Below are 27,281 nucleotides of genomic sequence, written 5' to 3'. Positions count from 1 at the left end.
TATCCATTAAGAGACAGACAATTTATGGAACTAAATAATGTCCACCAAAGGTTTGGCCTTGACGGAAGTAATATTTGGTCCTAGTTTAGAGGTATTTTGGGGGCATGAGAAATTAATAATTTTTAAAATAATTCTTGCAGTATTTATTCTATTGGAAATCATTTATTTGTTCATACAGTTATGATTTTGCACTATTTGTTATCTCACAATCATTAAAAGCACTGCCTGTTAATTTCCATTCAACATTGCTGAAGATTGTGAAAGCAGTCATGATGGACTTGTAAGTGAAAAGTTTAATGTAACAGACATTGAAAAATGAATAAATAGATTAATGGCAATAGACCTGCTATAGGTGTTCACCTAAAAGGTGCAAAAGTGAGGAGATTGTGAAATTGTTTTGTCATTTTATAGTAGTAGAATACTTTATTTTGGTTACCATGAACCATCAAAGTGTACATACAATAATACAGTAAAATGCATCTAAAATAATAATAATAATAATAATAATAATAATAATAATAACAATAATAATAAGTTGGTAATCAGATAGCTCATACTCAAGTCAGTGTTAGGTATTCCCACTATCTGTGTAACTATACAAACTCAACAAATATGCATTCAATTCCTCCAAATAATCAACTGATACAATGTTAACTGAACGATTGGGTACAAGTAATTAATTGTCAGGGGATTAAAACCTCAATCAGATCTAAAAATATTGTAAATATACAAATATATGTAATCAGAAAGTGGAATTATAAAGAATTAATGTACATCCTAATTCAACGTACTTTCTCCTTTAAAATGTTACTCCCCCTTTACCAAACAGCTTGCAAAAATTTGCTAACAGCAAAAACAATAGCTGGGGTCCGGTCATTTTTTTTCATTCTAATGGCCATTAGATATCTCAACAAGCCAAAGGACCAGCTTATTGGACACATCTATTTACAACGAGAGCCTTGATATGCTGGACAAAAAAACAATATATGCTTCTCAGACTCTGTATCCAAAGCACAAGCAGGACAGAGGCTTGTGAACACGTCATTGTTCCATTTATCACTGAAGGATCTCAATGGAAGAATGTTAAGGCGAAAATGAACATGCAGTGGAGGAGATATAATATCTAAATATAGTTCAAAATAAGAGTCCAATTTAAAATAGAGATACATATTGGTCTGTGATCCATTTGATCCATTTCTTACATAACCTTCATGTACATGTGCCCAGTGGCATATTTTCAGATTGGCAATATCAGCTTGAGATATGACATTAGACTGTTAAGGCCGAGCCTCTGAAACCATTATGAAATAAATGTATAATTTAATCACGTATTTGCAATCAGCCTTGTTGAGTCTATTTTGCATGCCCATGTTTTACTGATGTGCTTGAGTTCTCTCATATTTGCAGTACTGCAGCCTTGCTTTCATGTCTGGCACTGCATAGCAAGGATTCTCAATTGTGCTAGTTTAGGGGCCGATTAGGATGGCGGACGGACCTGCGTCCCTCCGCCACCCCAGAGTTGGAGGAACCGTCCGCAGGGGCAGCGGCGGTCCCTCCGTGCAAATTAGGATGTCATATCTTGTATTTTTAACATTGCGGCGGGTGCTGCTTGAAGCGGCACCTGCCGCAATGTTAAAAATGAAAGCAGTGCATCTGCATGCACAAAGCGGCAGGCACCGCGCGGTGCCTGCCGCTTCGTGCACGCAAAGGCAAGGGGGTACCATGGGTCCCCCCCATGTGCAACCACCACCCCCCCTTCACCCCTGGGGGCCCGCAACGGGCCCCCAAACAAAAGTCCGTATGCCTTTCCATGGCGGGAATGCCGCAGTGGAAAGGCATAAGACAGCGGCCATCATAATATGCCTGGTGGTGTCTGATAGACACCGCCAGCCATGTTAGAGTTTTTCCGCCGCGGTCGGAAGGCGACCGCGGCAGAAAAGCTGCGAACGGAAAAAAATATCCCCCAGTCATCCTAATCTGGCGGGGGTATTTTTTCAGTCCGCCGCGGATATTCCGCATCCTCCGGGCCGGCGGTGGCTTCCGCCGGCCAGGAGGATGAGGAATATCCGCGATCATAATCGGCCCCAAAGTGTCTGAGATATCCACTGTTGTGTCCTTCCTGAAGGTTCTTTTTCGTTTTTCTCATGAGCAGTGCCGGACTGGAAACCAAAAGCAGTCCTGGCAAAAATGTTCAAACCAGACCCCCTCAGTCCTTCTCCACTCTCTCTCTTTCCAGCCACCCATTTTCTTTCTCTCTTTCCCTTCTCTATTCTCCCTCTCTCTATGAACTCTCCCAATTCCCAATCCTCTCTGTTTACCCCCCTCTCTCTGCATATGCCTCCCACTGTGCCTGCTGCAATATAGTGAATGAGGGAGGAATGACTCATGAGATAAAAGGCCAGTCCGGCCCTGCTCATGAGAAAGCCAGGCACTTGTTGATACTGTCATCTAAAGATTGTTTGTCATGTTTATGCTGCTTCAACTGTCTATGTGAAGAAAATGTATAAATGCTGGGGACATTTTGGGGAGGACCTAACATTTGATGCTCAGATGTTTGGTGAGAGGAATCTCTGTCTCACTGAGCAGTGATATTGCTATATTTTAGCTTCTTTTCACCCACTAAAGATGTTTCAGACTACAAGTGCGCACGTAGCAATATTTTTCTTTCACACATCCAAATTTCATAAAGTGAAGCTTTCAAATAGACTTTTAAGGGCACCTCCTTCTGGAATACCATGCCAGTCGGGCTCCAATTAAAAGATATTGAACATCTTAAATAAAGATGTAAAAATCTTTCTGCTCAATTGATTTTTTGAAATGTGATTGGTTAGCTTTAGTTTTTTTCTCTGGGATTTTTCTCAATGCAGATTGGTATATATTGTTTATCTAAGTATTGCTTTTGCGTTGAAAAAAACATTAAATGTTGTTTGTTCATACCTGAACTGCTTTTTAGACATATCAATGTGCAGTATTAAGCTTTCAAAATAATGAGTGCAATTAAAATGTCTGTAGCAACTTTAAACTAGTGAAATACAAAGCTTACATTTGAGCAAAGGGTAAGTCTGCTCGAACAACAATGTATGCTGATGGTTCTTTAGGCTGAAGCGGGTTTTGATGATTTATGGAGGATAATGTTTATCTCGTATCTCATTCTCTCCTTTCGATTTCCTTCTAATCGGGCAGTTACTTCACAGTTCATTTTCCCGGATTTTGTTTTCGAAGTTTAAATATTTTCCTTCATTTATTCCACCAGTACTTTATTTTAGCTTGAAGGATCCAGTGTTTTGATTGGTTATGGTTGTTGGTCACCTACAGTGAATCCTGGAGAATAGCGCATTTAGGACGTCTTGCCGCACTCATGCAGTCAGAGCGGAAGCTGCTTAAACAGTTCAAGGTAAGTTCAATGTATCTCATATAAAAACCGCTTCACCAGGTACTACTCCTGGGGCTCTCGCTAAGCTCTACACATTGTATCTTAGCTTCAGGTCCGACGTCCTCTGTGGTCAGACCATGGTCCTGTATGTCCTCCGGGCTAAACATTAGGATGTACTTCCTACGTGGAGATCTTCCCTGTAGTCTCTCCGGCCTGACCATTTTACTGTTCCACTTGTATGTGTAAGAAAGGAGGACTAAGTAGGGAGGAGGTGACAATGAGACAGGAATGGTAGAATTATGCATCACTGCCCACACTTTGTGCTTTGAAGCTTCTCTTATAAGCATCTCGTATAAGCTTTTGATGTGCTATGTGTCTAAAGGCGCAGGGAACTCACGCGTGTGACTGACGACGACTTAAGTTAACATGAGCTACTACAGCAAGTAACTTTGTATATTTGCCCTATTGACAACAAAAATCAAATATGGGTGCTGCTATTTAGCGTGACCAGTTATTGTAAAATAGCACGTCTTCACAACTTTACTCTCTCTCAGCGTTAACTTGCGACTTCCTTCTCATGCACAGGGAACACATGATGTATCTATGTATCATTTAAGTCCACATGACTGGGAACTCCATTCCTTTGTTCCAATCACCAGTCAGAACGCTGCGTCACGACACCCACCGCACCAGCCCAGTAGGCCAAGATGCCCACCACCGACAACCCAATCAGAATCCACAGGACTGTAGCACTGAAGTACATGGGAGCCAACCTGCAGGGAAGGAAACAGATAGTAATTTAAGATTATTGCACAACAACTGTTTGATTTAGAGTCCAGATATGTGGGGTCTCCTTAAATAAAGAGCGGTAGATGTCTGTCCCATTCCTGGTGATAACAAACGATGACCAATGCAAACAATGAAATGTCTTTCTCATTTTAATTTGACTGAATCCTTGTTTTTGGCACCCCTCTTAACTTGATGCCTTCTTCGGCGACTACCTGGATCCCCTATATTTGCCTGCCACCCCTCTGTGTTTTTCTTTCCAAATTTCAAATGCAATGTTCTTTCATGCTGATGAACTACTTTCTTTAACTCGAGGTTTGCTCGTGTTGTTTTAGTGTCTTTCATGTGAAATGTAGGTCGACCCTTTCAGCGAACAGAAAGCTCTTTGCTATCCTCAATCAAAATTCAGATTTCCCATTATCTGGATTTTGTCTAGCCTGAATGTTTTTTATTCACCATTTCAAATCTTCATAACTATTGACCCAAGTCAGCTTTACCACGAGGATGACTATATAATGCCCTAATCCTGTATCCCGCAGAGTCGTTCTCCAGGGATATACATTTGGTTCCAGCAGATAGAATGACTATGTTGGGTTTTGTGCACTTACCGTCCTTGAGCCGACACTGAATAACGGTGGAAATACAGGTAGCGTCCGTAGAGATACAGCAAGCCGCAGGAGGCAGCCACACCTGCGGATCAAAATACAGCAATCTTTAAAATGAGTCCCGTGCTCGCAGGGCACAAGATGCATGTTATTTTTATGTATTTATCTGTAACTATATGATGTGCAACATATATAAAGGTACATTTTATATTGCTGTTGTAGCTTCGCCCTTTCAAACATTTGTACTTTGTACTTGGGCACTAGTGGTCACCCTCCTGTGAGCCCCCTACCTTTAACAGCGACAAAGCATCTTGATCTGGTGTTTAACACTGGGACCCCTTGGCCTCCCACCTTATTTTCATTGGTTGGCTGTGATTGTAGAGTGCATTACATAGATACACCCAGCCCAGTCAATAGAGCAGTGATGGAAAAAAGACACCTCAGATCCCTGTTGCAGCACAGGTCCACTCCACAGGTTGTGGCTAGTTATATAGTTTAAGTTAGTCTTTCTGGCCTCAATAACCAGGAAGATGTCTCATCCAACCTTCTGTAAAATGAGTACCTGCCTTGGTAGGAGGCCCTGCTATTACCCGTTCACTAGGTCACTTTATTTTTTTACTTACTGGTTTATCAATGGCTTGGACATTTTCCCAGACAATGTTGTAGCACTCTAACGAGTTTTACATAGAATGGAACACATTCTACATTTTTTTTACATTTAAAGAAACCATACTTTCTTACATACAAAACTTTCTGGCACTACAGTAATAAATATATAAAAACAAAGTCTGTTTAAAATGATTCATATTTCTAGCTTTTGGCAGTGAAATATTCAGAAAGGAAAAGATTGATGATAATGTTTTATATAATCTTGAGGTCTTTACGGAGTGAACTTTCTTAGGCGGCTCTTGATAGAAGTGAAAGACGAGTCCTTTCTCATCTTATCTCAAAGGATAGATTATTTTATATTTTGGAGCAATCACTGAGAGTGTGATATTGCATGCAGATTGTTTGTGCTGAGGTGTCTTATCATCCTGGTTGATATGAGTCTTAGGTGATGGGGTTGGTTATATTTTAGAGCTTTGAAGATGACACAGACTGATCTTAAAATGGTTCAGGTTTGTAAGGGAAGCACATTTGAAGTCGCTTGTTAGATTTGTAATGTGCTCAAATTTGTTTGTTTCAGTGGTCATTCTCACCTCTGCATGAAGGGTCGGCTTTTAAAGGAGCTGTCACAATAGCAGTAAGTCCTGTGCGTAGAAATATCCCGTATTCAACCCAAGTTAAGGCCACGGTTTGAGGAATTTGTTTTAAGATCCTCGGTTTGTAATAATCGTTATTGGTTTTAGATGTTTTAGCTGTAGATGTGCAGCTTTTGCTGTTGCGTTGATGGGGAAGTCAAGGTTTAATTTGACATGTAGCCGGAATCCTGGCATTTTGCCATGGTTGACAGTTTTAGAGCAGAACCTTGGTTCTTGTAAAAGTGTCTCCAATTACATTGTGGTGGTGCTCTTTGGGTCATGATTTATAATAATTAATTATGTTTTGTTTTGCTTCAGCAATTAATGGCTTTTTCATCCATTGCTACATATAAGATAGTATTCAACCCACAAGGGAAGGATATAGAGCAGATCTGTCATCATTGGCTCCCTTAATAATTGGTTGCTTGTGGCGAGACCATTTTTGGAAGAGGCTGGCTAATACATTTTCAATTGATAAAATGGATTACCATTGGAATTGTGATACAAACCAGAGATACCGAGTCACCACTTGTTACTGCCTTTTTTTATTACTGTAAATTATAATATAAACCGCAAATAACGGCAGTAGGATGTCTGGTAAATTATTGAAAAATGATTGGCTAGCTGTAGTTTTTTTCTTAATTTGGCAAAGAATGACCATCTAGATGGAATGAGTGATCACTAAGCTGTCAAGCATCAAAAGCCACCGGGTTGTTTGAAAGAGTGGCCAATGCACTATGTATAAAAGTGTAACATGAAAAGTGTACGTAGGAGAGAGAAACGGAACCGATTATATGTGTTTCCTAACAAGGGCACATTATGTCCCAAGTATGCGGTGGTGCCCTAAAACTAAGAGTAAGATAGCATGAGCCTTACCTTGATGACAAAATATTCCAGACACCCAGAGGACTGCGAGGAAGACAGGGAAATATTCAGAGCAGTTTGCCCTAAAAAAGAGAAAGAGCTCCATGAAATGCGATAAACTCAACACCCACCAGCGATAACAATATAACATACGCAGACAGATATCATATGAAAGAGCATAGACCCTTATTTTATTTGTCCCACTAAATAATGACACAGGTAACCAGTATACTGACTGGACTGTTCTCAATTCAAGGATTCTTTATTCGATGATTGAAAATCACCATAAAAGCACATACATATATACATGATTAAAAATTAAAGAATATAAAATATCATTAAACCATTATCAGAATCCTAGTTAAAATAATTATTTACATTTGACAAAAGAGAAGAAGGAATTAGACATTTTAAAAGAAGATTAATAACAGTTTTTAGGAATCATTCCACTCCTCTGGTTACCCTTAATCGGACCGCCACTTTAATAAAATTCATTATACAGCACAATGTTAAAGGATCCGATGCTTTCTGTAAATAGATTAAGGCCTCTCTAGCATGTTTCAGTTTGGCTTGTTTTAGGATTTTCACTAAAAATCTACGCCTAGGCATTGAGTAAAAAGGGCACAGGAGTACAAAGTGAAGGGAATCCTGCGGAGACCTGTTGTCGCAGCCGCAGGTTCCCTTCTGCTCGGTTGTGGTTAAAAACCCTGCTGGTGATGCCAATAAATACGGAAGTAGATTTAATCTAAAACGGCACATCAGAAATCTGTCCTGAACATTATGCATAAGGTACAAGTATGGCTCCATTCCCTCTGTGCTCTTAACCAGGTTGTGAGCCCTCACGGTCTTTTTGGGCCCTTCAACCTCAGCTCTCTGTTGTGCTTTTTGATCTAAAAAAGCTTTTTTTTTACAAACACTTTATGCTGTGGTACAATTGCTGCCGGGTCAGTGAAGAGGTTCCTGTAGCCGATTGACTCTAGGGTACTCTTTACATAGTTGAGCCATGGGATTCTCATGCATTTGTCTCTTTCTAAGCAGTCGTTTAAAATTTCCCTGCTCAGAGACGCCTCGGGGTTGACCCAAATTTTTAACCAGGCCACTATTGGTCTAAGTTTTACCAGATCTTCTAGGTACGGCCTCCCCAGTTCCCTATGTACTATGAAGCCAGCGGTGCTTGGGGGTACTCTCAGAATAGTTCTTAAGTATTTGTTTTCTTCCCGCTGTATTTTCGCAGTATTAACAAAGCCCCATACCTCTGCCCCATTGATCACTTTGGAGCAGCATATGGAGCTATACAGGTTCATCACCTGTTCAGGGCTCCATCTTCCTACCCTCCTACCGTAACTTGCAATAGCACCATTCGTAGCAATCATTTTACAACAGCGCTCCTCAACCAGGGAGTTAAATTGTAGAGACCCGTCAAAGGTTACACCTAGATAGGAGAATGTTTTGACCTCTTCTGTTTTATGGTTTCCTATCGTGTACGTGAATTTGGTGCATGGTTTATTGCCAGCCAACAGCACATATGATTTACCCAGATTGACAAAAAGATCTAAGGAACCCATGAACTCAACAAATCCGTCAATCAAAGTCTGTAAGCTCCTGGGCGTACGTGCGAGCAGGACCGCGTCATCTGCATAAAGCAGTACGGGAATATGACGCAACCCCACCCTTGGACAATCTGTTTTTAAATTTAACAGGAACTGCTCCAGGTTATTTATATAGAGTGAGAATAAAAATGGGGCTAGAATACAGCCTTGCCGTACCCCGCTCTTACAGGGAAATGAGTCGGTCAGCCCGCCCTCTCTATTAAATCTGACTTTTGCTGAGGTATCACTATGGAGTTCCCTTAAAATGCTAATTAGGTCAACCTCAATCCCCATAAGAGACATCATGACCCAGAGCTTCTCCCTATTTACGTGATCGAATGCCGCTGCCAGGTCCATGAACCCCATATAGATGGCTTCGTTGCTGGCCATGGTGTATTTGGCAGTCAGCATATAGAGGTTCAGGCATTGGTCACTAGTGGACCTCCCCGTCCTGAATCCATACTGAGTGTCCGAAAAGATGTTATTTTCCTCGGTCCACTCGGACAATCTGTTGAGGAACGCCCTTCCCAGGAGTTTGGCCGACACATCAATCAAAGAAATAGGGCGATAACACCGGGGATCGTCCCTATTGCCCTTCTTAAAAATAGGGATGATTATAGCCTTTGACCAGGACGGCGGTAAACCACAAGTGATGGCGGTATTTATGACCCTAGTCATTATGGGGGCCCACAGTTCTACACAGCTCAGAAACAAATCCGGGGGGATCCCGTCCGGGCCAGGGGCCTTATTTTTTGTCAAACCCTCTATTCCAGCAGTGATCTCCTTAATGGAAAACACTACTGTAGTGCCTTCGTATGAAGTCCCTACATACTCTTCTGTTGGGCCTGGCTCATGATTATACAGCCCCTTATAGTGAGAGACCCACTGTTCTGGTAGGATATTTAGTCCTATCTCCGGGGCATTATTTTCCTGGAAAGTTGGTTGATTAATAATTCTCCAGAACCCGGACATATCCCTGTTTTCCCCCGCTTCTCTTAGGTCTGCCCACGCTTCTCCCTGTAGAGCTAATTTCCTCCTCTTGGTCTCCATCTTATATTTGTTCCTACACACAGCAATTTGTAGGATATCCCTTGGTTTGTTTTTGAGGCTGCTTTTAAGCTCCCTCAGAGCCTTTGAGCAATCTCTATCAAACCATCGTGGATTACATTGGTTCCTTATGGGAGCGCTAGTTTTTAATAGACCATCTATAAGGTCAGCAATCTGGCCAAATGCTTCGAGCAACCGTGGACCTTGTACACCCATATCTAATAACTCTATTTATAAGAAGTCTAGAAACTAAAATGTAGTCAATAAAAGAGGAGCATCCTCTACCCTTAAATGTTGGTGGTAGACTGCCATCCCTCTGCACACCCATCATGTTAATAGTGTGCACTAAATCGTAGTTAAGAAGGAGTTTACTAAAAGCTAGACCATCCGGTGTGTGCGAACAATGCGGCCCTTTCGCTACGGGGCAATGAGACCACTCTGCATCTATTGGAACCAATGCCGAGCATAAGTGACAGTTAAAGTCTCCCATGACCAGTAGGGCAGGTACCTGTCCCGCTTTCCTAGCCAAGATTTCCTGACCCAATCTGTCATCTAATTCTCCTATAAATGAGGTATGGCCTCCCCCTACCCCGTTGTTATAAATGTTGAAAACAGTGAGACTTAGCCCCTTCCCTTTAAACCGTACTGCTTGTATAGCATTTGAATTCCAGTCCGTGATGGACCAGCTGCCCGGAAGGTTTAAGTCCACATATACAGATAAGATAGTCCTCCCATGGCTCTCCCTGATCTCGTTTTTTGTGCCGGGACGAAAAAGCATTTATACCCCTGGATGTGGAAGTTGCTCTTTTCTAGGGCCCATGTCTCCTGAAGACTAATTATGTGAAATTTGTTAATATAGGTACGCCACTCTTTGTTATTAAATTTGGCTGCCAAACCTGCTATATTCCAGGAAATGGCTCTCATTTCGTTGTGAGCATGCTTTGTTCCCCCATTAAGCCCAATTCGTTCCACAGTCTCCACCTGGCCAGGTTCCAACCCATTTCCTCCCATTATGGGTTCAGTAGCCATAACCGTGATCTCATTTGCCTCAGTCCCCCTAGCCCTACTAGGTAAAATTTGCAGTGCCAACAGATTTTGCTGCCCAGAATCCAATATTGAATCCCCTATAATTACAGCACCTGGGCATTCATTTCCCCTCGTATAGGTGTTTCTAACCATATGTCAGTCAACCCCCTCGAGTCCATTCAGGCAGCTAAATCGATTAAAGTTATGGAAGGGTGTCACCGGGGGTTGAAAAACTGGCCGAGCCTTAGAGTCATGGTTTCTACCCCTCCGGACGACCCTCGTCCAGTTGTCATGGGCTTGATCGGGATACATTGGGGTTGGAGGGAAGAAAAAGGACACATGTAGAGTCTGGATTGTAGATTCGAGGGATCTATTCTTCCCATGACATATATAAGTAACAGTCCCAGCGTCTCGAAAAGTCACCAGGATGCAATCCCCTATTATAGATTTGTTTGTATTGCCCACCCAAGGTACCCTTCTCACCATAATGATTTCGTTGTTAAGGTAGGTCGGAAGGGGTCGGTTCCAATTTAACCACTTGATGACCTTACTTTTCAGTGAGCAAAAGTTCTCGCCTTCGCCCACTTCAAGTGGGGGAACACCGGCCATAATTACCATAAAATCATTAGCCTCTGGAGGGAGATTGGGTCTACGGGGTCTAACAGCAGGCTTCTCATTTGATAAGGTTATCCTTTTAGTTACTCAATTGTTTTTCAGATAAATCCTGTTCTGGAACGCTGTGGCAAAACATGTTCCAGAAACAAAGTCAGAAACCACTATGAAAAGATTAGAAATTCTTGAAAAAATGCAGTTAGTCTCCTGTTTGTGTTGCGTCTTGCTGTGTTTTAGTGGTTAGTCCCTTGTTGCCACTTCCAACTCCTTCAGGGCTTCCTGTCGGTGTACCAGTTCATTTCTGCCCCTGTCATGGCAGTTGATCCCCTGTCTGCCCTCTAGCCATGTCTGATGTGCAGGTTTACTAGGTCCAGTCCCTTACACATGCCCTGTTTGTAGTGTCTCTTCCCTTTTATGGTGCTCCTCCTCTTTTACCTCCAATAAATCCGTTGTCCCTGTCTTCTCTCCTTCAGCCCTGTCAAGTGGTTGTTGCAATGTTGCCTCAATAAGTATCCGCTTACATCCCCTCCAAGATGCTTAGTACCCTATAACACCCTAGACACATGCCTGTATCCAGATTGTCCTCTACCACAATCATAATAACTGGTCCGCCACCCTCTTTTCACCCTGTCCTTGTATGTATACCACATACCTGGATTCCAACATCGTAGCCGTCACTAATGCACCTAGTGAGAAGGAAATGTCCCAGGCATGGTAAGCTGGCGTGTACCTCTGCCCTGAGTACCCGACTACATGTTAAACTGGTATCCTTACTTTTATTTTGACCCTGAAATCACACTAATCTAGTGTGCAACTAGAGGCCTAGGAATGTCGCTGGTAACGTGAGGGCCAAAACTTATTCAGACTTGGACCAAGTTTGCCCTTATAGAGGGCAATGGACTATTGTCATGCCCTGAGTGCATCAAATAAGGCAGAAGGTCTAAATGTTACGTAAACCCATTTGCTGTGTGCATGTAAATTGAGAGTATGTGTAGATAGTGTATAGCACATGTATGGTAGTAAGACCCTGTGATGAGTAAGTCTGCATACTTAGGCCAGTGAGACCACTTTGGCTGGTTTAGCTTGACAAAAGACTGTTGCCTGTATTCATGTGACTGGCAGGGAAGACCGAGACACTGAAGGGAGGGAGGATGGAGACAGGGCTCCCTTTAGAAACTAAGTGAGGACCTTGTTAGCAAGGGCTGTAGACTACTTCTTCCTGAGCACTGGTCTTTGGTAGACGGAAGGGGTAAGGCATTGGACTGCTGTTTTTATTGTTTATGGAGAAGGAGTTTCTAGGGAGGGCTGTCCCGTTTATTTGTCTCTGAATGCTCATTCAGGAAAGCTGATGAAACCTATGTTTATATAGCATATGCTCACGACTTTGGGCTTCTTGGTGATGAATAACATATTTATTGGTAGCTAACTCAGTGGCACGGATGCTATCCACCACAGAAGTATGAAAGACTGAGTGGACCCACCGGAAGCCAAACCCGTGACCACGAGGTCACAGAGATTCCTGAAGTGCATGTTAGTCCACTGAGCCGCCAGACCTGGGTTTCACTGTGTTTCTCTGGCCAGTCTCAGATTCATAGACTAGTGCAGCTTAAGCCGCAGCAGTAGCACTCATACAGTTACGCAAGAATAAAAAGACATGGGAAAAAAGCCGCATTTCGGCTTATTAAAGTTTTCCACCTTAAGAACCCATCTAATACTTTATACTTAACTAGGATAGGCAGAAGTAAAAGCAGAAAAATATGCATCTACCAGATGTTTTAAAGTACTTTGTTATAAATTAAACAATTGCAGGAAGTAAACGTGAAGGAATTTAGACAGTCTGTTCTTTTACAGTTTAATGACGTTGCTCTTTAATAATGTCTTAATGAGGTTACAGTTTCTACTTTTAACATTTAAAGCCACAAAAAGCGCTCTGTGCACATTTTACTGACATTGCTTTGAGATAGTGTGCACAACAAAGAGTAAACAATGACACGAGAAGAAACAAATAACAGTATGCCTGGAATGGCATTTCAAAGGATAACATATAATTGAAAACAGCATGTAGAAGTTGTGGGTAAACGGCCAGAATTGCCCTCCTTGGAACTGGGGAAACATGTTTGAGTTCCGGCTTCAGCTGAACAACCTGTGATCTTGGACGGATCACCTAATCTCACTGTCCTAAAATAATACTGTGTAATGTAATTTGGTGGTCGTGTAAATTAATCTGGCGCTCATGTAATGCGCTCCACAAATTCACGCTGTATAAAGAACTGCAAAAACTGGAGCTCCTATTATTTAATTTTCCTATCTGACTTTGATATTTTTCAGGAAACCAATGCGTGTGTAATAGCGTTTTCTCCCCAAGAGTGTGTTGTTTTTTTTTTGTCAGTGTGTTCTTTAGTTCTAACTTCAGTTTCCTCATCCGGAGGGTTGATCTGATTCCGAAACAGTGCTCGCCAGTCTGAGCGGATCCTCTGTCGGTTTGTCATTGTCCTTGCCAGTTTCACACGGGGCTCTTCGCCAGAGGCCCCGCCTGCAAGCCTTAAACGTCACTGCACTATTAACTCGATTGTGCAACGTCAAAAAGTTTCATCGAGCATTTGTTTGCATGCTTCCTGGAATAGCAGTACCTTTATCTTATCTAAATCGGATTCATTCTATCCATTTCAATGAATGTATTAAGAGAGTAAGCATATGTAAATCACGATAAATGCAAGTTTCTGAATTAAATGTCTTGTGAGAAATTCATGATAGTGATTGCATGGACTAACAAAAAGCAGAACCACAGGTTTAAAATAATCATTAATTGTACTCCTTAATGGTGTCTAATCGAAAGGCTTCTATAAAAGCATGGCATACGTTATTAAGAGACATTTCATTGTCGCGGCGAATGAAATGCGAGACACTGACCCACAAGACAAGGAGATTGTTTGGGCAGATGTGCCCATGTGAGCAAAAAAAAACTAGCTCACACTGAAGGCAGACAGAGTCTGAAGTAGACAGAACCATTGATTCATGGTGTATACATTGGTGGGCTGAAGCAAAGTGTGACTGATGTAGTGGGGTGCACACTGAGCCTCAATAAGACCAGGTTGAGGCCTAGTTGCTTACGCAGGGGCAGGTCGCGGACCAGAAGAGTGACTCAGGCACACACCGTGTCATGCTCGGAAGTGACGTGCTCGAGCGCCCGTCCTCCTTTTATTGAACCCCGCAGGCCACGCCTGGCCTGCGGATGTAGGGGTGCGTGTACGTGCGTCGACTAGACCGCTACAGCACTACAACTGACACTACAACAAGGCAGTGGGTGAGGAGGGCTCACTGAATGATATACATATTGAACTTTTTTATAAGAACATCCGTTTAGAAAAACAAAAGGCCTTGCCTTACACCGCACAGACTAACAAGCATTTACAATGCAACGGTTTCGCCTTTGGAAAAGTTAGAGCTATTGGCATTGTAAATTACAAAATTTTTATTTATGTGTTGGTTTTGAAAACAGATAAATAAATGGCATTGTCATTTACATTGCCAATAGCTTAATCTCTCGCAAATCTGAGACCTATTGTACCCTACGGACGAGCTCAGCAGACAGCAATTACTACCACACACACACTCAAAGCTACCCAAAAGGCCTGCTCCCTCGTCTAGCACACTCTGCATCAAAGCACCTGCGGAAATCGGACAGTACAAGGGACAACTGTAGGGTACTTGGAAGAACATGGGTTTTAAAACAAGTAGTGCAATACAACACGTATTAAACTGTGCAGCTACATATTTAATGATGTGGCGGCATAGTAAAAACATGAGTAGAGAGTGGGATACAAAACTGCCTCAGAAACCTGAGTGGTGACAGTTTAGCAACACTACGACACAGCACACTGAGTGAGCAACTGAAGAAACAACAATGGTAAAGTAATCAAGGCCACTGGTGGAGCCCACAGACCCTGTGCCACCCTTCAATAAATGCACTAGACTATTGTAACTCCGGCTGCTACCACGTTTAGGTGCAGGAGTATAACCATATAAACTACTCCCAGAGAGAAGTGGTACAATCAGTTTGGCAAATGCATGCACTCACTATACCCCAAGATGGAAAGCAGAACTTGGGAAATATGCTGGAGTTCATAGTAAAGAATTGCACTGCAAGTAAAGGAAGCGAATTCCCACGGGGTGTTCCGTCATCTGCATGTCCACAAGCAACCATCGAAGCATTAACATGAAGGGGTAGGGCAATCCAAGTGTTTACAGCAACGGGGCACACTACTGGCCCCCAGCGCCGGGACAGCTCGCCTGAGGTCACTCCGCGCTTTACAAATGCTGATTATTATTACTATTAAGTGACCAAAATACCAACAGTGCATGCGATAGGGAAAAATGTCAAAGTAGGAGATATTCGATCAATGTTTCTGAATAAGCCTACAAGTAAGGTTAAAATGACACCTACGGATTTACTATAACAATTACTGTTTTCAAAAGATTCGAGCGTACAGTGTAGCATTGAATAAAAATAACAAGACTAAAATTGTGGGGGGGGGGGAGTACAAAGTATGAGAAACCAATATTTGACTCGCATTCATAAAAACACTTGGTGGCTTTATAAAACAAGTCAAAGAAAAGTTTCAAATGTGAGTTTCTGGACCCATTATCACACACCCTGGCATGCGAACTATTAAAAAAAACATTCAGGAAACGGAGAAATGTTACATTATTCCAAGGAAGCACATCGACCAAAACTACACGAATACTGCCAAACCCGAGCCTGACATCTGCTGTTAAGGAGTCTAACCAGCTAAATGTGGAAGTGAAGGCTCTGGTGTTTTATAGACGCAGGGAGCGGGGTGCACGAATATTTTGGTGGGCCTCTATCTGCAGAACAATGCAGCCAGGCTAGCTGGACACCAAGCATGATGAGGTGTGCATGTCACCACACACAATGCTCAAGTACCTACTTGAGGACGCGTAGGTGTCATTGCAAAAGTGCACTTTAGACAACTACCTGCTTGAGCACTTCCCGCGATACAGCAAGCACTTGTCTGATCAAAGGAGGTTCCACATGATATTGATCCCAACCATGTGTCTCAATAATTATAAAAGCAGCTCAATTATAGCTCCCTTCAATTGTTATTGCTTCCCACATTGCGCCCCTCAAGTGCACCTTAAATTAAATGGTCCGATATTACCTCCCATGGTGTGCGTGTCACCGTAGATGCGCACAGTGCACTTACGATACATGCTGTGCACTTGCTACAGTGCTTTTACTTCTAGTAGTGAGGCAATATTAAATTGGTGCGCGCATCACCGACAAGCACACCCAGGAACTGCTACAACATTGCCAAAATGGCATCGCCCATGGACTTAGCAGTATCCCAGGTTTGACTAAAATGGCCCCCCACCCCCGGACATCGGCATCATAGCACACTCGTGCACTTATCAATATTAACTGCAAGTCTCACGCATGCGCTTCCTCATCACGAGGCCTGGGTGTGCGAGTGATGGCAAGCGAGCCCTGCCAGTAGGGAGGCTCACACAATCTCACCATTCCGGTTTCCCCAAAAACTTTGGTGTGTTCGCCTCCTTGTCTCGCAGACACATTACTTCGTGGTAGGAAAGCAATTTATTGGAGAGCAAGTGTGTGGCATTCTATCGCAACCAGTAAACACTCCAAATGCCACCTCAAACACTACATTCCAGAACACCAATGGTCTCCTGGTTACCTAGTCACAGGTTACCTATATACCACAAACAGCCCTAAATAACACACCAAGTAAGTACCACCAACCCAACAAACATCACATGCCACCGCTTTTGCCATTGTACAGGCCGCAGATATTGAAACCTTCTCTATTTAGGCCCTTAGCCCTCATCTGCCATTACACCTTCTCCTGACCTGACCTCTTCACGCGAGGCGCTGCCTCGCCAACACCTGGGCGCCACAGGTGTAAACTCATTAATAAACACATAGATTCTTGCATCCCTTCTGCCTGACTCATCGGCAGTGTTCTGCGTGGCATATGACAACCCTCTCTCTCTCTCTCAACACCTGTGATCTTCCTTCAACTGACTCCTACCGCTGGATGCTGCCCACTTAAGGGGGGGGGGGGCACTTGACAGCAGTGCGGACCATTCTCACACCTGTAAGTTGTCCGATCCCACCCAAGTGCCTCAGGACTCGAAGTGCAGCATCCTGAAGCGTCTAGTGTACGTATACGTGTGTAGAGCATCCACCTCTCAGGCTTACTGGTGACCTGTCAACCCTCAGCTACTTGACCGTAACCCACCACTCCTTCCCTTCTGGACCCAGTGAATGTCTCATCAACGCTAACCCTTACCTGGCGGACCAAGATGCGGCCTCCCACATAGCCTGACGAAACGCACCAGCTGGCCAAAGCCCTCTCCGCCAGGGTCCATAGCTCGCCTCCTCGCGAACCTCAGCCGCCCGGACCGCCCGTTCATCCCCGGTGCTGCTGCTTTACCACGCCCCTTTTACTGAGTAGAGCCGGGTAGGCTGGGACGAAGAGTTCCAGCCTTGCCAATCATTGTCAGCCTTACTTAGCCTTGCCAAATAGAAGGACGCGTTTTTTCAAAGCAACCATGAACGTCAGGGTAACCAGTACAAAATAATCGATTCCAGATATCGTGGTACCTCTAGCAGCCGCAGTTTTCAGACAGAGCGAATGGATGCAACCACAGAGTTCCTGGCATCGAAAAAGAGCGACGACAACCGTGTTGATGTCGGCCATCTTGTAAAGGTAGCTTCTGAAGGCCTATCAAGGGCAATCTACCTTTGATAAAACATGTTGCACATTTAAGTGAAGCATTGTAAAACGATGAAGATTTATTTCCGGAGAAAAGGAAGGCAAAGGATAAAAAAAAAGCACCTACGGGGACACGGGGGGCGGGAGAGAACACGGACGGCGGGAGGGGGGCAGGAGAGAACACGGACGGCGGGAGGGGGGCGGGAGAGGACACGGACGGCGGGAGGGGGGCGGGAGAGGACACGGACGGCGGGAGGGGGGCGGGAGAGGACACGGACGGCGGGAAAGGGGAGGGAACGGGAAAAAACGTAACTCCGCCCAGGGAAAAGATCTCGGGAACGCCCCCGAATCTGGTCCGGCCTTGACGGACAGATCCGGCACCCAATGGCTAGCCTCCATTTATGGAGCTAGCCAATGAGAGCCGGGGGACGTTCCCGAAGTCCTTATTGTCAACAAAGGATTTCACCTGCGCCGAAAAGCTGCGCAGAGCGCAGCCTTCGGCAGGCGAAACCCAAAAAACACACACAATTGTCTCCTGCCTTCTGTTAGACATAACATTGTTCAGGAACGACATTTTGACGTCTACATATATGGAGCGAAACTGAATTAACGTGATATTTGTATTTCTTGAACAGAGTGTCCCAATTTAGGACAAAAATTATTGAATACAAAGAATTGTCCTTTGGCGGTCAAGGGACAGAGGAGATATTCTTTCAGTAGCTGAAGAGCACAAATCCCAGATTCCCTTTCTTGTCCAAATCGAGTCACCTCATTTTATGACCACATCAAATCTGAGACCACCGTGAAGAAATTCATTCAGAAAATAGTCTATATGAAAACCTAACGTATGGTTTAATGGTTAGTAATGTTGCTGAACATACAGCAACTATCTTGGCCGTATATTCAGAACATAATAAACTCACATCTTGTGGTTCACCCATGGATCTGTTGTCAGGGCATTGACGTTTGGGAAAAGTTAATTTTTAAAAACACTTACTTTTAATGCATGCGATACTATCCAATATACTGACATGAATCAGTCCTTCAAGAAAAAAACCTAGGCTTAATATTAAAGAGTCTTGATCGTATTTTATATGATGTTTGCTTTATCTCTCATCTCTTTTGATGGCTCGCCTCAAGCTTGAAATCCTGAAGCCAAGCCAGCCCCCTGGCAAGGCTATGCCTGTTCATTTCCTAACTTGTCACAACTTTACTATTCTTGTTCTGTGTGCCAGGGAAGCATCCATTGCTTCTGCCCATAATGTACCTATGATATGCCTTAGTCAGGCATGAGAACACCTCGCTGTATAAATGCCATAACCTCCAGCTTTGTCAGTATTCCAGAAAGAGCAGCTCTGGCCCGTGCTTTCAAGGACAAGCTTACGTTTTATGTACCAAAAATAGTGTAGAACTTTACTCCGCTTTTCCTATGGTCTCTACTAAACCATATTTCTACTAGCATAGAAAATAAGTATAGGGTTCAAACGTCACTCCTGACAAGGAGAGCAAGAAGTAGTAGTAAGAAAATGGCTTTACTTTAATCCAGAGTAAAGGTTTGATTAATCTTTCCCCTGTATATAACTACAGATCTACATTAGGTACCAGCCGTAGGAATTGCTAAACTTTGGAGTTTTCTACTAGAGGTCCCCCCTGTGTGTCTAAGAGTGGATCCACAGGCATGGCAAATGCAAAGTTGAGACCATAGGCCCTAGAGGGCCTCTTGAGTGTCTATCTTTGTCTCAACCTCATGAACACTTGCCTTCTTGGATGATTTTGCAATGCTTCAAAAGGCAGGGTTGAAATGAAGAAAACACAAGGAGATGATGGAGGGAACGCTGAAACTTTTCAGACACTCACCCCCAGTCACTATTAGATCTGGGTTGAATTCATCACCATTCTTTAGGTCACTTCGCCACCCCAGTTCAGACCCAGCCATATGCAAATCAGTCTTGATCCTCTTCCTCATGGGAACATTCCAGCCCGAACTTCCAATCCATGTCTTCCCTGGACCGGAAAGAAGCATCCTGGGACCGATCTCAGGGTAACAGCCCTCATTAGCCGGGCTAGCTTGAATCAGTGGCAAAGTGAGCAAGGGACCCACGTCTGGGCATACCCTGCCAACTTATGGCAAACAAAGCAAACACAAGGAGATGATGGACAGAGCGCTGAAACTTTTCAGACACTCACCCCAGTCACAGATATGGGTTGAATCCATCATTGTTCGTTAGCTCAGCTTAATGGAGGCCGAGATGGAGCTCCAGCCCTGAACGGTCTTCCATGGGCCACCCTCGCAGAAGATACCCAATTCTGGTTAGTAGTATTGGCCACGCTATACTCTGAGGTTCAGCCGACTGGCACTATACCTGAGAGTTGCCGTGATTCAATAATAAACCCTGTATTCAAAGGAGGTGGTAAGACCAACACGGCCAACTATAGGCTGATAGCCCTACTGGATACAGAAGCCAAGTATTCACGTTTCAGGCATTCCTTTGCCCTTGTTCACAGGCTCTCGCAAAGGGAAAGTGCAGCAGAATAGTGAAACACCTGCACCTATTCTAATGTCCCGCCCCAAAATAGGTGCAGGTAAATGTATTTTAAAAATAAAAGGTCTGGGCCGAAGTGTATGTGTTGGTTTGCCTCAAACAGGCAAAGGCCATGCGTGGCTGGGTGCATATGGAGGAGTTGGCTGCCCACATGGGGTTGGATGCAGAGGGCTGGCCACAGCCCAGGCCCTACGGCCAAACGCTATGCACGGGTGGGCTTTGGCTCTTTGTTGGGATTTGAGCACACGGCTAGGCCGAAGGCCATGTGCAGTGGCTGGTTGGCAATAGGTTTGGTAATAAAATATTATTTCACGTTACAAAAATCCTAGAAATTCACAGAAAAAACATAGAATAAAGTGAGATTACAGTTGGGTAGGGTAATATTATCTAAATACGTATGTTTTTAAACTAAGAAATTCCACCGAATTTGTTCAAGCCCCAAGCATGGATTGGGATAAAGGCCTCTGGTTTGAGTGTAAGCAACTAAGTAAGTTTACCTAACTTCCCCATATGTACCCATATGTATGTATTTAACATATGCATGTATGAATGAATTTGTGTGGTTCTAGTAGAGCACAAACCGAATCAAAAGGCAGCACTAGGTTATACTTGCAGTGTTGCTACTACTTACTTGTGAATGATGCACTTAAAATAATATATAGCCAGAGGTAGAACCTTGGACTTCCCTCTAATTGTTGGGGAAACAAGACACAGAGAGGCTGTTGCAATGCATGTGGGTCGCAACAGGTCTGCATGTCCTCCTCCGAATGTGAAGCACAATTCCCTGATTTATCATATAAACTACAAAACATATATCCAACAATTAGGGACTATGGTCCTCTAGTACCATCTCTAAACTCTGGTTAAATTTGTAAACGTATTTCCCTTCAGTCTCATGGTTTCCCATATTACCAGAAACCCATATTGGCATAGTAGAACCATATTACTTGGTAACCCATACTTTTATATCAGGTGCTTATATAGTTCCTGCTCAAGAGAGATTTTAAATAAAATATAAATACAAACCAAATTTACAGTTGAATAAAGAGGATGTGTGGAGTGATATAACAACGTCTGAGACTAATGATACTTAAAATGTAGTGTAAATAAGTGAATTGCGAGGCTTCTACTCATCACAAATGCAAAGTGGTTTTTTTTTAGGTAGTCGATGCAAAATCATTAGGACAGAAAGGAAGAGCTCAAGGGATTCAGAGAGATGATGAGAACATGAGATTGGAAACTGAAAAGAAAAATATGTGGTGAACAATGTGAGAACTTGGCCTGGTATATGCTGTCCACTAATTAAAGTGGGCACCTTGCACCAGTCCAAATGACCCTAATGATGTTTGAGGTCAAAGATAACCTTTAGAAATCTATCCTACTGGTAGCTGTGGAGAGCAGCCTTCAGGCTTAATCTTGAAGGAATATAAAGCAGCTTGTTTTACCAGAATATCACCTCCTGGTTAACTAAATAAAGGAGAACCAAACAGTAGTTATAATAAAATTTGTATTTATTAATATAACACTCTCTACTGGGGCGAGGAATTGGGCTAACAGCTAGGACGGTCGACCTCGAATCTGGGGAACCGGGTTCAAGGCTCAGCAATGACACTGAACATCCTGTGATTCTGGGCAAATCACTTAATCTCCCCGTGCCTAACAAAAATGAATGTGTCCTCATGTAAAGCAACTGGTGCTATGTAAAGCGCTCTGATTCCCAATACCTTCGGGTCAAGTTCACGCTATATAAAAATCCGTAAAAAAAACTTTTAATTAAAAACAAAATCTGACCGGCAGGAGTTGAACAAACAGAGATATCAAACTTTGAGAAAAGCATTGTGTTCTTGTGGCTACAGCAAACGAGAACCTCCGAGGGGCTGAGCCACATAGACTTGACCACGGTGGCCCTTTACTAGAGCTCAGGGTCACCTCCACTACTTGCATCTTCCTACCCCTTGCTGGGGGTGTGGGGCCAGCAAGAAACAATGATCGAGGGAGAACCAGCGGAGACCTCCATGGTAACACACATTAAATCCTGGCTTCAATTAAATGTTTGGCTTACCCCCCCCCCCTCACCTGCTGAGAAATGTGAAGCAAAGATGACTACAGGAATGTGTGTTAGCTTGGATATATGTCCTTGGACTTGTGATGCTGACTGGCTGTGTTCGTAGGGAGAGTTTGTTGATTTTCACTATTGGGAGGCATGATTTGTCAGAGATCATGAGTTTTGGTGCCAGGTTAAAGAGCTATGGCACACGCATGCTAGGGTGGGGATTGGTGGCCGATGGCTTAGGAGGAAACCTCCAGCGATGGCATTGGAGCAGCACAGGACACAAAGAATAAAAGTCTGTGATAATCTGGGTAGTGAAAATAAAAGAACCCACAAGTGTCCTCTCTCAAGTTCCATTAGAAGTATTGCGGCAGAAGCACTTGATTGCAAAGGGAACCAACTGAGACCATGTACAATATCACTTATCCTGAAAACTCCCTGGTGTTACCAATGAAAATAGCCATTGTTCAACACTTTGCAGGCCCGCTTGGAAAATTGAAATAGGTTCTCAGGGCAATATCAGAAGAGAATTGGTCACTGCAAAGGGAAGCTAGCTTAACTTCGTGATAGAGTGAGTTCTGGAATTCCAAGCAAGCAGAGTAGTTAAGGCAAACACGCAGACAGAAAAAATACTGAATTTCAACATTTCAGTTTAAAAGTTCCTCCTGTTATTGATTGTGCAAAATTCATTCACTACAACACCCATATTCATGCTAACTCATTTTTCTCTAATCTACCACAGCACCAAAGGACAACTCACTGACAATGTGTTGCTCTCAACGGAACACTCATCTTACCACCTCCCACGCTATCAACTCTGCATGAAGGGTTCGTGGGAAGTATAAAGTACATAAAGATATGTAAAACTAAAATATAAATGCAACGGGGAGTAAATAGGATGATATTCGACTAAATATGTCCCTTGACCTGAGTTTTATTATAAATAACCTAGATGGCACTGTATCCTCATTTGATTGGTTTGCAAGACAAAAAAAATGATTAACAAAGAATGAATACTGTCTCTGGAATCACTTACTGAGCTCTGTAGATCCTTTCAAAGTCTTCACACCCTGATGTGTTGGGAGGCGTCACCTTGTACTTGCGCCGAGCGTAGATCACCTGCATGCTGAAGTAAGCTGTAATAGAAGGCAAGTGGAAGAAAGAGACCAGCGTAAGTGAGAGATAGGTGGCAGTGCCTAGATTCCATGTCCACAGCAGCACTATGCAGCGCTCCCTATTGTGCTTGTGCAGTGACCTTCGAAGGAGCATGAGGTAGGACGCAACATCTGCATGGCGAAAGAGCCCTGTTATTTATTGTACTCAGTTTTCAACTTTATCGGCAAATGTGACTCAGTTACACCGCATGCTGAGGCATGTAAAAGGAGTACCGTGGCTATTTCCACATTGAACAGACTATATTTTGGATTATGTGCCATACAAATAGCCTTCATCAGCAAATCCCAAATGCCTTTTAAGATGAGGAAGATCCAGTAGGGATTTTAAGTTACGCCCCATATTTTACCACTGCACCCCAGTCAAAAATCCCTGCTAAAATCTTTGCAAATTTGGAATATTTCTTTGTGAATGTGAATGTGGTTGCGTTAGCACATCTGTAACCTGGTGGAGCCTGGCATGTAACAAATCGGTAAGGTTTTCTGACAGCGCTCGTAACCTCTGAAAGGGAAGCGAGGCTAAGGGAATAGTCCCCATTAGAGTAGCCCTGACGATCTACAAGTGGAACATTTTTTGTTTGTTTTCATGTACCATTTTATCACTAAGAACGTTCTTCATAGAAAGGGTGGTAAAGGCATTGAGCCCTGTTGCCAGTCAGGTAATGGGGAAGGATAAGGAACCGAATTCAAAAAGGTTTGAGGCGGGCGTAGGAAGCAATCAAAGGGAAAGTGCAGAGGTGAATCGACGGTCTTACACTAAGCTTGGAAGCATACTGACAAAATGAGTTCTGTAGTGTGGCTCTGACATCAATATTGTTGCATGTGCTTAGTGAATAGAATTATAAGGAACACACTCAGACAACCTAACTCTTCCCGAACCCCTGGCTTCTATGATTTCTTTGTCCTAATGTAGACAGAGAAAAGGAATTTAATAAAGTCAACCCTAATGTTTGTGATATTGATATGTATGACTCTTCGACGGTACAAATATTGAGAACAGAAATCAGATGTCATTCTTCGTTTACTTAGTGACACATAAATGATGCAAAATGAAGGAAGAGCCCTGGTCAATCTCATTTGTTAGATTGCGTGTATTTTCAGTCAACCTGGCAACGTTTTAAGCAATTAGAGTTTGAGTATTTTGGTTTCATGTCTTGGCTGCGCTGCTTCTCTTTGGGCTGAACTTCACTCTTTTCATCAACTCTAATAAGAAGAATTCACGCGTCAAGATGGTGTTTTTATTTCTTTCCTGGTGGGCATGGATCCAAATACAATTGTACTTTACCTGCATTGGTAAATAAATGCCGATGTCATTTCCGGCTTGGCTTAGATGGTATTTCAGTAATGACGTGCTTTGGCGGAATAGAGGCATGTGAGCTGGCAAGACTCAGTGGCGCTCGTAGATCCACGCTTTTCTCTAAAACAGCCCACCTCTTTCTGTTTTGCAAGAGTGTGTTTCTTTTTCTAGTGCCAACCTCCATTTGTACATTTGGGAATTCATATGTTAAATTATGTGCAACGTTCCTCGCAACACATTCTCGGAATTTGTTTTCCCACCCTTAGGCTGTCTGACGGATCATGTCAAGATGACGTTTCCAACATCATTCACTTCCTGTTTGTAAAGCTTCCTCTGCAGTATCTCAGGCCCCGCCCACTCTACACCAACTATCTGCTCTTCCCTGCAGGTAATTAAGAGCCAGAAATCAGGAATGAACAACTATATCAGGTCGTGCGTTCTTGTGCTAAATTAATTTTATTTAAGGGATAAAGATATGTGTAATGTCATGTATAGCGAACAAAAAGGGTCAGTCAACCATCTGAAGGACAATTTGAAGATCCCCTTTTAACTGTTTCCTGTGCTAGGGACAGTTATGTGTCCTAAAATGTCCTACTGAAATCCAGACCAAAGTTAGACAAATCCTCATCGTCTGAAGACCTATTTGGTGGCCTCAGCAGACACTTACTAGGACGTTAATGCTCATACAACCTTTCCAGTTTGTCCTGGTCAACAGAGCAATGTGGATCAGGACCAGATCTGCTGTTGGTGCACTCAGAGAAGTGGCTTGTCAGCAAACTTAAAAGGGTTGACTTGCCTGCAGGATTTCGGCTATTGCACTTTTATTTTGGCACCGTTTGTTTAGAGGTTGCATTTGACTGGGTGTATTCAATCACTTTTCGCACACTGGGTGTCAGTGGCACACATTTTTGGAACTATCAGGATCTACATATGTGTACCTACTTTGTGTGTTGGGGGGTGATCATAATAAACAAGAATTGGAACACATCTTGTGTTGGGATCTTAAGGTTTTACCGACACTCCCATGTTTATCATTTTTTGAGTGTGAATATGTCAAAAATATACCTCATGTTAAAAGAGATTACATTATGTTATTTTACAGTATTCCCCTGATGAAGGTTTTTCTACCGAATTCATTGGGAAATGAAAACATTTTTGGGAATACGTGGATACTTCGTTTGAATGTCAAAGATTGTTGAAAAATGAGAAGAAATTAAACACTAATATATTGTTTGTGATTATTATTGTTCCTGTTTTTTGTTTTTGTTTTGTTATTGTTATGTTTGGTAACAAATTGTGAGGTACATTTATGTGATAAGAATTGTGGTCACATGTATGTGAACACAGCTTTGGAACAATTGGCGAAAAATATTGTTGTTTAAACCATATTTTGAAAGTTATATGCACCGCAAAAGGGCATGTGAACAGTGCACCTCTATAAACAAACAGTTTCTGTTTGTGCTGATTTTGAGTTTAGTTTACCTGACAGGAGCTAGTCAGGATTAGAGGGTCGCACCGCAGATAAAATATATAAGATTGATACACTTTTGAATACCCAGAGGTGTGCAGGCTATCAATTCTGAGATTTGCCAACTGTGGCTTCCTTCCTGGGCCGTCGTCAGTCAGTGAAGACAAGCTTTTCAGATTTTAAAAAGGTTGCTACATCACAGGCAACTACAAAGGATATATATTTTTTTTCAAGAGTTCATCTGACCTCTGCCGGTCTTTCTATCCTTACATATAGGTTACACTTCACATAAGAATATTTTAACCAGCCCCGAGGCTTCATGCAAGACCTTTCTTCTCCCTCCTGCTTGAACACTGCCAGTTACTGCAACAGGGCTCCTTTTTTGCAAATAAATAACATCTACTTTCATTTCCTCAAAAACTGTCTAGTCTTTATTTCCCTACCGTTGGTTTGTTTTGTTTTTAGCATTCACCTCCGATACACGTGGACCGCCTTCCATAATTGTAAGTAAATCCTATGTAAGTTGAAACCCAATTGTCTGCCTCTGCTGCTGTAAGGCTGCTCAGAGGATGGCTGATTATTACCAAGATGCAAGGTCCTCTCTGCCGAGCAGCAAAAGTGTCACCAGTAGCTTAGGGCTAATAGGTCACGAATGAGGTAGCATATATACTACCTACTGAAATGCACTTGAGCACCCCATCATGCTACAAATTACTTTAGCTTCATCTAAACAGGACCGTTTTGTTGCACCAGCCTTACAGTCAACCCCCCCCTATTGTGATCATGCTACACACTTGGCACAGATGTGTAATACCTTCACTTCATTGGATGCTTAGAAATGTTTCACTGCCTT

At 43.0% G+C, this 27,281-nt stretch overlaps 1 protein-coding gene across 1 annotated transcript in view; it reads right to left on the bottom strand.

The window, feature by feature from the left end:
- Positions 1-1,736: 1,736 nt before the first annotated feature.
- Positions 1,737-27,281, bottom strand: part of LTC4S (leukotriene C4 synthase) — a 61,485-nt gene continuing 35,940 nt past the window's right edge. Inside the window, exons 3-6 of the mRNA XM_078653532.1 lie at positions 23,528-23,627; positions 6,882-6,952; positions 4,768-4,849; positions 1,737-4,146 (exon numbers count right to left, since the gene is read on the bottom strand). Coding sequence (XP_078509658.1) covers positions 4,026-4,146; positions 4,768-4,849; positions 6,882-6,952; positions 23,528-23,627 — 374 coding nt within the window. The 3' untranslated portion in view covers positions 1,737-4,025. The remainder of the gene's footprint in view (positions 4,147-4,767; positions 4,850-6,881; positions 6,953-23,527; positions 23,628-27,281) is intronic.

The sequence above is a fragment of the Lissotriton helveticus genome, chromosome 7, assembly GCF_964261635.1.
Source record: "Lissotriton helveticus chromosome 7, aLisHel1.1, whole genome shotgun sequence".
NCBI classification, from domain to species: Eukaryota; Metazoa; Chordata; class Amphibia; order Caudata; family Salamandridae; genus Lissotriton; species Lissotriton helveticus.
This window is presented reverse-complemented; position numbering and strand designations above follow the sequence as displayed.